The following is a 13,514-nucleotide window of genomic DNA, read 5'->3' as shown; positions in this document are numbered from 1 at the left end:
TTACAGATTAATACATTACATCCTCAGACACAAGGTGATAAGATGTCTCACTTTGATTAAATTAATGCAAACCTAGAATCTTTTAGTTACTTTTTTGATAAACACACAAAAGATGATCCTGTAGACCGGCTCTGCAGATATATAGTCTGTCTGATTCAGCTGAGGTCAGTTATTTCGGGAAATGTTTTCAATTTGTAACACCAACTGAGTAAAACCTTTAGGCTGCGATGTGTAATTGTGAACAATCTTTGCACTTCCTGTTGTATTTTATGTCTAATATTGGGAATTTCTAGGCAGAGCTTTTAAGGAATGCGTCTGCTTGTTTAGTGTTTTGACTACTAGTCAGGATTTATCCCCTGCCTTTTTCTGGGCCTCTGTCTAGTCTGCATTACCCCTGCTGTTGTGTAAATAAGGCGAAAGTCAAATTAGGAGACAGCTCCGCTCCATCCGGCAGTATGCAAGGTCACTGTTTTCTCTGTCAGCGCTGCAGCAGCAACACAATCTATCACAAATACACCACTGCTCATCCACCAATGAGTGGAGGCCAGAAATAAGGAAAGGGGGAGTTATAGTCCACAAGCTCCCCATACATTTTTGTTATTGAAATATAGTTTTTTTTAAAGAATGATGTCTGCAGTCCTTTTAAAAAGTCTTGAGGCTCTCCATGTTTCTTTATATTTTGCTTCCAAGGAGACACACTTTCTTGTAGTTTTTTAAAGAGGACTTGATAAATTGTTTTCCAGTCTTACTGAAGGGCTTTCAAAGGTTTTCTTTGGATGTTTTTCACTCATTTTCAGTCCAGTCCATCTGCCTGAGCATGTTCAGAGGAATGATACGAACCATTCAAGCATAAATAAGGCTTCTAACTCAAGAGATGAGCCAGTGTTGTGTCTCCTTACAACTCAGCAAACAATCTATTTGAAATTATATGTTTAGGTGCTTTGTTACTAGCAGACTGTTGCAAAAACACGTTTTTTGTTCCAGTTTCTTTAGTTGGCTGTACAAAAAAATACCAAGGATTGCACAGTCTGACAGACATAAAATAGCATTTTGTTATCAACAAGGTGAATCCCAAACAGACATTAGCTGAAAACCTACTGTATCTTAGCATGGAGTTCAATGTGATTTTTAAAATAACTGTGAAACTGGACAGAAAAAAATCTAGCAAATACCTGATGCAGGACTTAAGAGATGCATTCAGCCCTGATACAACTCTTTGGTCTGTATGCAGGTCAATTTTTAGTTGTGTATATGTTTGTCTGCACATATGTTTGTGGGGACCAAAAATTGGAATGTTAATATACTTGTGGGGACCAACAGTCCCTTATGGGGACAAAATGCCCATCCCCACGAGTTTGAAGCCATTTTTGAGGCTCAAAATGTGGTTTTAGTGTTTAGTGTTTTAGTGGGTTACAGTTAGGTTATGGTTACGTTTAGGCATTCACTTTTGATGGTTAGGGTTAAAGTTTGTGTGTGTGTTTGGATGGAGGTAGAGGGCGCTCTAGGGACCATGGGATCAAACTGATGCAGAGGCGTGGATTTATTTTCTTCTAACCATGACTGATAAAGCACAGCTGTCTAAACTTTCTCTCTTTCTTTCTCACACAGACACGAACACACACACACACACGCACACACAAGAGATCAAGATCAGATCAAAGGCACATTTGCATCAAAGCTATTTGTAAAAGCTTTTCTGAAAATAAGCTGATCCACCCTTCCTTTGTTCACTTTTCAGCTGTGAACTTTAAAACAGCAACATTCAAATAAAAAGCTTGTAGGAGCTGATTGAGGGGCTGCTATACGCTTCTGTTTCAGTACCGAGCATGAAACATTAAACAAAAATCTACTGCTACTCTCACCTTCTGACTTTGTGGATCAATTAGAATGTTTTTTACATTATTACATATATAGCAGACATTGCTGACAATCATCTATAATATGATTGTCAGCAAACAAGACTGTTTTGTTAAAATGAGCATTGAAGTGCTTTTATTTTGAAAGCATAACTGACAATTTAGACAATATAAATAACTGCTTTCATGTGAAACTTCACTTTTACTATGCATCTGTCCTTTTTAATTGTGAACTGACAGTAGAGATAATGATTTGAGTAATACACAGTATAGTTTGACCTCAGGAAAACCCAGGATGATCACACTGAAGTTCAGTGAATCTCAGCTTTTTTGCATGGATGTGGGGTTTTCCATTCGTTGCACACTGTCTGTGTCAGGATGAAGTTTCCCACACAGAGGAAATTGGACTCTTGGGATCCCAAATCTTTCAGTTTATAAATTTTTGTGAACAAGGATGCTAACTGCATGTGTAATGCTCATCTCCTCATCCGAGTCTAACCTTTTGTTCTGACTTGTGCTATCAGAAAATCACACAGGGACTAAAATCTATCCACTGTACTCAAGTTTAATGGAATGATTTACGATGATTTAAGTAGCTTTTTCACGGACAGCCCTCTGCCTCAATCACCAAAGGCATGTCAGCGAGTGTACCACATATCCTTCACATGTGACACTTTTTCCTTTTAATTCCCAATAAATCTTTGGTAATACTAGTAAATAAGCTGTCTGGGCTTTGTGGGTTTTCATGAGATCGTATGGCATAAACAGTCATGAAATATGTTTCTCTTATTTGAGACAGATTTGGAATTTGAGTCATATTCCCAGTGTAGCTACTGCTGCTGTACGAAAAGCGTGTATGAGGGAAACAATGAGATTACTCTGCACTGCTTACGTATTTCTGCATTACACGGCATTTGTACTTAACTTCTATTTTTTTCCTCTTCTCTTTTTCCACGCCAGGCTACTGCAAAGATGACCAGCGACTCGGCAGGTACGATACCTTTTACAACAAGAGTGTGTGTGCTTGTGTGTGTGAGTTGGCGGCTGTGTACTTTCACTGTCCTTTCTGTTGGATTGTTTGCATTCCCACTTTGGGATAAAGCTGGCTTCTGGGAATATCTCCCTCAGGATTTCCAGCCAGTAGGTCAGCCACTCAGACGTAATGATATACTGTTTCTGCTGAAAATGCACACACACACGCACGCACACGCATACACATGTATATTTAGGTGCAAAGCCATAGATAGTAAAACACAAAAGCCATCTCTGCTTTGAAGCTGTGGTTTGGTGGATTTTTTTATGTGATAACAAACAGAGGTTTAACATCTCAGTCAACAAAACACACAAAAAAAGGTCTTTAATCAAAAATATATTTTCTTTTGTTTCTCTCTGGTCATCGCATTCCCACAAACTGTGATACAAAGGTCTGGGTAGATGATTAATGAGCACAGCTCTGCCCCCGTCCGTATCTCTTATCCTCACAGTGTGTGTCCTTTGATTGACATGCACAGGCGTCACAGCTACTATAGTTAAGTGCAACCTAGGGAGATGTCTTGGTGACAGGGTCACATTTGCTGCACTGTGGAATTGTTTGCTTTTGTGTGTTTTGTCTGCGTGTGTGTGTACCTGTATGTACGTGTGTGTAACGCTCGGAGTGTCTCAGATGTGTTACATCCAGTCAGACGTCTGGTGTGCGCAATGAATCCTTGGAGGCCGCAGGGAGGTCAGAGGTAACGCAGTCAGAGGCGATGCTGTGAGTGGCGTGTGACGGGGATGTTTATGTATTTATAAGTAAGAAAAATTTTATACAGACGTGGCGCGCCGAGGGAGGAGTCCAGATTAGATTCGTTATTTCGCTTTCCATCCTTCATTCGCTCTCTCACTCGAGAGTTTTTATTTTCTCCTGTGATATCAGGAAACGCTTTGGCTCTTTGACAGAAGACATCCTGTCGAATCAATCAGCATTTGTCTGCCGGTGTGGTCCATGTTGGAGCTGCGAAGCGGCAGCATACGTGTGTTACAGTCATATCTCTGCTCCCATTGCTGACATTCACCCTGTGCTCTCTGACAGATAAACAGGGAATTTTTTGCATTTGTTTAAAACACAACTAATGGCAGCCATACTGTGTTCTGTGAGGGATCTCTCCTTATTTGTTTGCAGATTATTGTCATTTTCCTCAGTGTGTATTTATTTATTGTGACAGGTTTATTGAATATCTGTGGCCGCGTATCACAGGGAATGGTATGCACTTGCAACTCATGCGTTTTTCAAGCCTGTGGAGAAAAACACCTTAATCCCTGCAAAGGTTATGCTTTCAACATGAATATGCAGTAACAGGCATTTAAGCACTTTTGATCTTAAATTAATTTGCATTTGAAGGTTCCCTTCGTAGTGCCTGTGGCGTCTTACATTAGCATCGCTGAATGTTGCACAGTGCTCACGTTTCTGCACCTTAACCCACTTAGAAACTTAAAATGAGGACAACTGTGATAATTTTGTTTAACCGAAGTGTCATTTCCCAGAGTAATCTGTCAATCTACCGCGTTATCCTTATTAAAATGTTCTAATTAGGTTAGGTTAACTGGTGATTCTAAATTGTAGGTGTGAATGGTTTCTCTCTGTGTTAGTCCTGCGACAGAGTAGTGACCTCTCCAGGGTATACCTTGCCTCTCGCACTATGACAGCTGGGATAGGCTCCCCCACGACTGTAAATTGGATAAATGGAAGAGAATGGATGATGGATTCCAAACAAAGTAATGTTGCAGCAGCTAATCTCCTTAAAACAGATAGAAAGGTGCAGACCTGGGACTTTATTAAGCAAAGCAGTGACCTCATTCTACCTAGTATCAATAACAGTAACTCTTATGTGTTGAAAGTCCACTTCATGAAATTACCCTTTTTGGGTTTTGCATTTTTTCAGACAGGCCACACACTGTCACTTCTCTGGCAAAGGTATTTAAGTAGAGCGCTGCTATTTTAGAACAGCCGATAAGCTACAGATGACCTTGGTTTAAAAAATGCACACTGACACACATTCTCCCCATTTTCACTGCAGCCCAGGATTATACATAACATATAATCCATCAGTATTTTTTCATGATTGAAAGGTGCTTAGGGAGGATGTGAGTAGCCTATGGCCCGCTGCCCTTTAAGTGTGTCTTTTGTCGGTCTGTGATATGTTTTAAAAATGTCTGGCTAACCTGCAGCTCCTGCCTGCTTCTGGTTCACATTTTCTGCTGATATTTAGCCCAAATGTTTAAAAAACATAATTGTAGTTATTGTTAAAGTGACAAAAATCATCCTATTTAACATAAAACATGTTTCAGTTTGACTGTAAAATTCTGCTGCTGTGTGTTTTGGATGAGTAGAAGTTTGCTCAGCAATTAAGTTGCAATAAACCTTTATAACTTAATGTGATGTGCAGACCCACCCGACAGCAAACATTAAAGGTTTGTAGTCTGATGTAGGAGGTCCCTTATAAAGCTTTTGCTTGGCATGTGTGCTACAGTGTGTGTTTGTGTGTGTGTAAATATTGCTGCAATATGCAGCAGTGCTTTAACAAGTCTGGAAGTGGATTTGGCTGTAGTCCAGCTCTCTCCTGCTCTTCCCTCCTTCACCTCCCTTTTCATTTTTCTGCTGTCCTTCTGCCCTCTGCTGTCTCTGTTGAATTTCTAAACTCCCACTGTGAATTTCTTTTTTTGTTTTAATGTTTCAATATAAAATAAAAGACTCTCCTTCACCCTAAAAGCTCAGACTTGGAGACTTGGGCAGGATGTAGTTCAATTAACCACACAGCAAGCCATATTATTTACCAGGTAATTGCATTAAAACACTCCCAAAGGCACCGCTACCACGCCCGTCATTGAGAGGTCCAGTTCAGGGACTTGAATTAGCTGAGGTGAAGCGTAGCAGACAGCTTCCAGTTAATGACACTGGTGTTTGAACGGTATAATGCATGACTTTCAGCCTTTATATAAAAATATACTCCCTGTTGTCTTGAAGGCGATTGAATCCACCCTTCGGAGCCACGCTCAAGTGGCCACTTTAGTTTTTGGCATTTCCATGTTGCCACTTTGTCCACAGCCGCTACTTGGCAGCAATGCTATGTTCACCAGGTAGCTGGTTGCTGATGGCTCTTTGCTGCACAGCAGTTAGTGTACAGTTAGAGTAGCAAAGTTCAGAAAGATGCCTACTAATGATCAAAGGCCTGAACCCTATACTATGATGTGAGTTCCACATACCCAGGGTATCTTTCCATTATCTGGATTCAGTTGCATTCCTGAATTCCTAACATTGGTGATCAGGATAAGCAGTCACACAAAGCTCGTTATCAACTTGTTAAGTTAACCCAGGGTTTACCCCGCACGTTTACATGAAAGGGTGGTCTTGGCAGCATCTGATCAATCTAAAAAGGGTATTACACGTGTCATATGACTCTTCGTGTACAGAAAATGATCCCTATGAGTGCTTCCTACTGTTGCCAAAAGAACCAGAGAGGAATGCTGAAGAAAATCGTTAACCTGGTAATTAAGCACAGAGATTGGTAAAAGAAAGATTTTAATTCCAATTAATTATTTAATCACTAATTGCGCTCTCAGTTCTTCTGTTTATTTCTAAGGTCACAGCCGAAATTTTAAAGTGTCCATGTAGTGTATCCAAGTGTATCCACATTAAAGCTTTCCTACAGATTAATCAAGAAGACATGGACATTGCTTCAGTTTGTTACAGATTAACAAAAGAAATTAATTTGATTCAGTGAACAGGTATTCTTGCTGTTTAAGCATCAGAATACTTTATTAATCCCAGAAGAAATCACAGTTGGCCCAATACAGTAAGAACAGCAGAAATCAAGTTAAAGCACTAATATTAAATAATACAATATATTCCCAAATATTGCATAATAGCTCTAATATATAAATATTCCCATATTACACAAAATTAAAATATAAAATAAAGTTAAAATTGACGTGCTATCATACTCTTATTTTCTCTCTTTATAATACAGACCTCTGCACTACAAAGCAAGATTTTGTCTTATCCAGGTAAGTTCACAGTTAGCCCTGGGTTTTCAGTGCTACAAAGATGGTTACTTATGCTACAAAAATAATGACATAAATTCTTTTGTTTCCACAATTAAATTCAGTACTGACTTTATAGTCTTGCAGTTAGTTTTACTTATTTAATTAAAATGTGTCCAGAAATGACAACAGAAAATGTAACAAACAGTGAGAACCATCCAAATGGGAAATACAGATGAAAGAAAATATAGACAGAAGGGTGACTGGGGCAGAGTGGAGACGTCTGGGAGACACAGTAGACACTAATCAGGGAAAACAAGAGAGAAGAAACAAAACTAAATAGAAAAGAAGAAGAAGAAACTATCAAAATAAAACAGGAAATAAGACCTAAAAACACCCACCACACATACTTGACATTAGGATTCGGGAAACACAGGGAATGTAAAATAAACTGAAAACTCTAAACCTGAGCAGAATCCAGATAGCTATGATCAAGCTAAGGCCTGCGAATTAAAAGACAGAAACCAAGACCCCAAACAGGAATAATTACTGAAAGTACAAAACTGAAACTCAGGCACAAGAACCAGCAGCATAATATACCCCAGGGTATAGATATAAAACCAAAATTCCCCAGGAATTCTCTCGGATTCTCAGATTATTCTGTCTTACTAACAGAGCTGTGATATGTGTCATATGTGATCAGTTTTTGGCATTAGGCATTTTTACCAACTTTCTTTCCTGGCATTGGCCCATCATATCGTTTCATCCTCCTTTGTAAAGTCAGCCACTCGGTTGCCAGTACACTTACTCTTACACATTACACTTAGGTAATTGTGATTGGTCAGATGCTGCCAACGACTCTCTGCTCATATGAACACACAGAGGGAAAGGCTGGGTTTACTTAGGGTACGTGAATCAAGATAACGGAATGACATCCTCTGTATGTTGAACTTGCTTCATAGCACAGGCCTCAGAGCTGTGCCACAGGTCATAATCAATCACCAAAAAACAACGAGCAGGTCAAGGCATAAAATGCTCCACAAGTGCTCAGAGCGGAGCAGAACTGAGATGGATGATAACTCTCTGTGAGCTTGTCACATCCTTTAACACACAAAACACCATTTGATTTATTAATAATGTGAAAATATTAATAACAGCTGCTGTTATGTAAACATTCGGCCAGTCTTAGACAAACAGACTGACTAAATATAGCGAACGTGAAGAAGACACGGCAACTCGAGTTTCAGTCTGATTAGTCTAAATTTTCACCGTAATCATACACTTGTAGTTAATTGTAACAAACGCTTCAAACATTCGACTGTACTACTTGTGTATTTCTGTGTATATTTTGGTGTGAGTATTGGCGGTATATTTTTATGTTTATCTTATGCAAACTTATGTGTTTACTGTGTGTGGTCTTGAAACCCTATCCCAACACTGAGGGCTCCAGGAAGGAAGTTAGTCCTTGAGGATTTTCCAGGTAAAAAATGCTTATTTTAACAGCTAGTGTCTTTAAAACGAGACAGAGGGCAATAAGGAGGTCTTATCAGCATATAAGCTGCACTTCAATGACCCCCTCCCGGTCATGCCCCAGGTCCTTCTTCTTCCATGCCACAGTCTGCACCCCATGGTCTTCTCCATTTAGCTTGCAAACCCCCTTGTGTCTCTCCTCCTCTGTCTCCTTCGAGCCTGCTTTCCTCTTTTTCCCATCTGCATCGTCTCTCCCCTTTGGTCCACATGCCAAGACCATCACTTTGTGTCTCACGCCTCGGGTGGGCCACAGTAATAGCCATATCCTGTAGGTGATCCAGTCCCCAGAATAGGAGGTGGACAGTATCAACAGACTTATCTTCACAGGCTGGACAAGGGAAGTTGTTGTTGTTACTGGAGAGTGTGCGGATAGACACTCTGAATGTGCTCCTGACCCACTTTCCCCTCCTCCGGCTCTTTTTTCTTTTTTTCAAAGAATCATTTTCACTCAGGCTTTTTTTTTCTCTTGAAAATTTTATATCTTCAAGATTTTTGGTAAATAGATTTTACATCTCATTTGACTTTTTTGTCTTATTTGGGTTTAACTCTGTTCTCGTCTGAGTGCCACCATTGTCTGTCTGTCCCCACTACCTATTTCCACTCATGCTGAGGGTTCACTGTCTGCTGTTGCTGGAAGCACCTGCCAATCACAGCATCGCTCTGATGTTTCAAAGTCAAAGGTCAAAACAGCAATATCAGTTCTGAATACTAAACACTGCAGCTTTTGTCAGTCATAAAAGCTAGCACTAAGAGAAAGGCCTATTTTTCTTTGAGGATATTTCATTTTATATTAACCTCTGTGGAAACTTGTATCCTTAAATAGAAGCAACAGTGACGTGTACATGGTAGTGTTGTCTTATTCTTTTGGCTGTTCCCCGTAGGAGTCTCCACAGCAGCTCATCTGCCTCTATCCCTAGTTTCTTCTTCTGTCACACCAACCCTGTGCATGTCCGCCTTCACTACATCCAAAAATGCTTGCTGTGCTCTTCCTCTTTTCCTCCTGCCTGGCAGATCTATCTTCAACATCCTTTGCCTACTATTTCAGTTATTTCTTCCCTGCACATGTCTAAACCATCTAAAAAAACAACTCATTTCTAATCTCATCCTTAAACTCTGCCACCTTTTCATCAGTGCCACCGTCTCCAAACCATACATCATATCAGGGCTCACTACCATCTAAACCTGCCCTTTCACTATTGCTGCTATCATTCTGTAAGCCTGCACTCTTTTCTTCACCTCTCTTTAGCAGTGTCTGCTGTGGGTGGTTAACTCCAGGTATTTAAACTCATCCACCTTTACTAACTACACCTCTTGCTCATTCACACACATGTGTTCTGTCTCACTTATACTGACTTTCATTCCTCTTGTTTCCTGCATGCACAGGTATATCCAGCTTCATTCTCTCCATCACATCAGCCAGCCCTCTCCCTACATTTAGTCCCTGAATTTAATGTCTCTACTCTCACCCTGACACTCTTCCCTTTCCGTCTCTCCTTTCTTTGTGTTCCTCCAGCAGTCACATAGTTTCCATTGGGAATGAATCTCATTCTTGATCAAAGGTTTTACGCCTTGAGTGCCCTTCCTGATGCAACCCTTCTTATTTTTTCAGCATTGTGACCAGTACTAAGAGTGCCCTGGCTTGTGACCCGCCCTTTTCTGTGGCTGGGTTACTTGTAAAGGGCAGTATTTTTATTTCATGTTAGGCTGCTAAAGGTAAAGTACACAACCAAGATTGAGCACATTAACAGATGTGATCTGAATCCTAAAGAGTTAGCCTTCATAATACTTTCTGAGGATGTGAGCATATGGAATAACTGTGATTCAGTGTAAGATGATTACGTGTGTGTGTCTGTGTGTGGGCGTGTAAGTGTGTGTGTGTGTGTGTGTGTGTGCTCTCATGGATAACTAAAACACATATTATGAGGTAGGAATTTAGGTCGAGGTCACACAGTGCCATCTGTTCAATGGTTTCATTTAATCTGAAGGTTTTCCACTCAAGCGGGCTGCTGGTACTCACTGCAGGTGACACGATGACAATTAAATTTACTGACTGAAATGAGTATTTTTGCCACACACAGATGAGGTAAGCCTTTGTAAGTGACACAGGGGGAAAAAAAGGAGGTTATATGCATGCTCTTCAAGCTCAAACTGTTGGGTCCAGCGAGCTTTGCTGCTTGGCCTGAATGACTGAGTGTTGCTGAAAATAGAAGACAGGGAGCAGGGAGAGAGTAGCAGGGATGAGGTAAAGAAAAATGAGCTAGTGCAAGAGGAGGAGAAATGGATAGAGGGTACATGTTAGCTGAGAGGACATGGAGCATTTAAAGAAACGTTGAGAGAGTAGTTTGGTGAGATGGTTTTGTCACGGTCTTTGGTCATGTGATCTGTTAAATCATTGATTAGACTGAACTCGCTAACCCAGTCTCTGTGTGCAGCTATTGACTTTTTACAGTAATTTTATTGCGGTGAATGAGCGAAGCCTTCGACAGGGTTAAATGTTTCTGGGAAAGAATGTGCAGGCCTTAGAAGATGACTATGTACATAAGCATATGCATGGAAAAAAAGACGCAGTGGTCTTTGTGATCAGTACATGCACGGGCACTGGCTGCACGATCTTTGCAACCTTAAATGACCTGATAGGAAAAAAGCAGGAGAAACTTGATTTCTCTTCCTCTTCTTCCTCCTCCTCCTCCTCTGCCCCTGGAAGACAGCAGCCTTTCCCAAACCATCCCTGTACATTTTTTTTTTTTTTTGTAGATCTGATTGCTCCCCTGGTGGAGACGCCCATGCTCTGCTGTGTATTTGTTCAGAAATTCAGATACAGGGTCTGTCCAGAAAATATCAGTTGTGCTGCTTTGATTGGCTGTTTGAGAGCTGGAATGTGTTGGGTTTGGTGTTTTGATTGCCTGCTGCTGTGAGAGACGGTGATCCTGTGGTGCTCGTTCTCTCTGCCCAAAGCAGAGGTTGACCTCACGGACCAGCTTAGCATCCACATATCACAGCCTTCGACATCACAGGGGTGAAACCCAAAACTGACGGACTGTGGATCCAACTCCCAGGATGCAGTTTTCAGAGAAGTGCAGTCAGAGTCCAGTTTTTCACTCTCATTGTACTGATATATACAAACAACACAGAGAAAGGCTTGTTTGCCTTTCCTGGACTGCGCTGTGCACATTGAAGAGAACGGCAAACTCAACATCGAAGTTTACCGGAAGCCCACACACACGGACCAGTACCTCCTCTTTGACTCCCATCACCCTTTGGAACACAAACTTGGAGTAATTAGGACCCTACACCACCGGGCAGAACATGTTCCCTCTAAGCCTGAAGGAAAAAAGAAGGAACACACACATGTAAAGGAAGCACTCAAAACGTGCGGCTATCCTAAATGGGCGTTCTTAAAGTCAGCAAAGAGGCACAGAAAAGAAGACCAGACACCAACGAGGGAGGATAAGAAGGACAGACGCAACAACATTGTCATCCCCTATGTAGCCGGTGTATCAGAAAAACTTAGGAGAGTTTTCTCCAAGCATGACATCCCGGTGCATTTCAGACCCAGCAACACGCTCAGACAAAAACTGGTTCACCCGAAAGACAAAACGCCAAAACACAGACTTAACAATGTGGTGTATGCTGTACAGTGCAGCGAGGAATGCCCAGACCTCTACATTGGAGAGACCAAACAGCCACTTCACAAGCGCATGGCACAACACAGAAGAGCCACCTCCACAGGACAAGACTCAGCAGTCCATCTGCATCTTAAGGATAAAGGACACTCTTTCGAGGATGCCAATGTTCACATTTTGGACAGAGAGGACAGATGGTTTGAAAGAGGAGTGAAAGAAGCCATCTATGTCCACTGTGAGCGACCATCTTTGAACAGAGGCGGGGGTTTACGACACCAACTCTCTGCCATCTATAATCCAGTTTTGAGATCCCTTCCCAGACGCCTTAACGCCCACTCACATCCTGGGCCATCTGACCTCAGGAATTCGCATGATAAGGTGGGGCCAGGTTTCACAATGAACACACCCGAAACTCTGGCTGATTGGGACCCACACCCAGTTTCACACCTTGGCTCAGGCGATTAGAAGATCATCAGGGGGTCCTTTTGTCCCTCTGTGGGGGGATACTCCCACTAGGTTTATATCTGGGACTCTCCACCATTTGACCTTAGAACTGAAGAAGCTTCTCGGATGAGAGGTGAAACGTCTTCAAGTAAACTTAAAGAAGTCCAGACGCTTTTCTTTGCAAGCTCCTTTGACTACGATGACCTGGATGACTGAGAACCTTCACAGACAACACAGAAGAACCTCATAAGTGCGTTATTATGTGGGTTTTTTGTAAACACAGTATGTAATTATTTCATGTTTCTTGGTTAATTATTATTAGTATTCTTCTTTATTAATTGTTTTGTAAAAATAATAATTCATTAGTTACCCAGTTTCAGCTATGCATTAATAGATGTACATAAGTGTTCAAACACAGTGGGCCACTCTAAAACTAGAAGGTAAAGGTTTTAAATTAAATTTATGAGTTCCCCAAGCCATGACAGAGCCTCCACCGTGTTTTACTCATGCGTGTAGACACTCACTGTTGTACCTCCCTCTGTTGTAGTATTATACATATATAATCTCAGTTATTTTAGATAAAAGGTTCAAATTTGGATTCATCACTTCATGAAGACCTGTTGCCACTGATTTTTAGTCCAGTTCTTCTGTAATTTTGCATACGTCACCTTTTACTCCCTGTTTCCCTTCCTTAAGAATGACCTCAGTGAACAGCAGGATCAGCAGAACATCCGGATACATCTCTCAGGTCCTGGGGCAGCTCTTTGGTGGATTATTTACTGTTTCTTAAGGACATTTTTAGACACTGTTCATCTGCTGGAGATTATTTTAGCCCACCACATCTTTTGTCCTCTCTTGTCCAGTTTATTCATAATTTTTAAGGACACGCTGCACACTGTGACTGCCTTCAATAGCAACAAAGTGTAAGACTCATTCAATTTTTCTTTTCCAAAATATATTCCCTCGTTTAGTGTTTTGTTTAGTGTCGTCTATTTAGTTAGCTCTAATGACAGCAAAGGTTTGGTTGTACCTGCAGCACTCT

The 13,514-nt window shown here is 41.1% G+C and overlaps 1 protein-coding gene across 1 annotated transcript in view; it reads left to right on the top strand.

Annotated features, from left to right (window-relative positions):
• LOC146379200 (stAR-related lipid transfer protein 13-like) overlaps positions 1-13,514 on the top strand; it is a 52,131-nt gene that overhangs the window by 11,416 nt on the left and 27,201 nt on the right. The window contains exon 5 of the mRNA XM_084940416.1: positions 2,817-2,847. Within this exon, the coding sequence (XP_084796542.1) occupies positions 2,817-2,847 (31 nt within the window). The remainder of the gene's footprint in view (positions 1-2,816; positions 2,848-13,514) is intronic.

The sequence above is a fragment of the Perissodus microlepis genome, chromosome 10, assembly GCF_051167445.1.
Source record: "Perissodus microlepis isolate ML-2025 ecotype Zambia chromosome 10, ASM5116744v1, whole genome shotgun sequence".
In the NCBI taxonomy this organism is placed as follows: Eukaryota; Metazoa; Chordata; class Actinopteri; order Cichliformes; family Cichlidae; genus Perissodus; species Perissodus microlepis.
The sequence above is the reverse complement of the archived record's forward strand: the minus strand, read 5'-3'. Positions and strand labels throughout refer to the sequence as shown.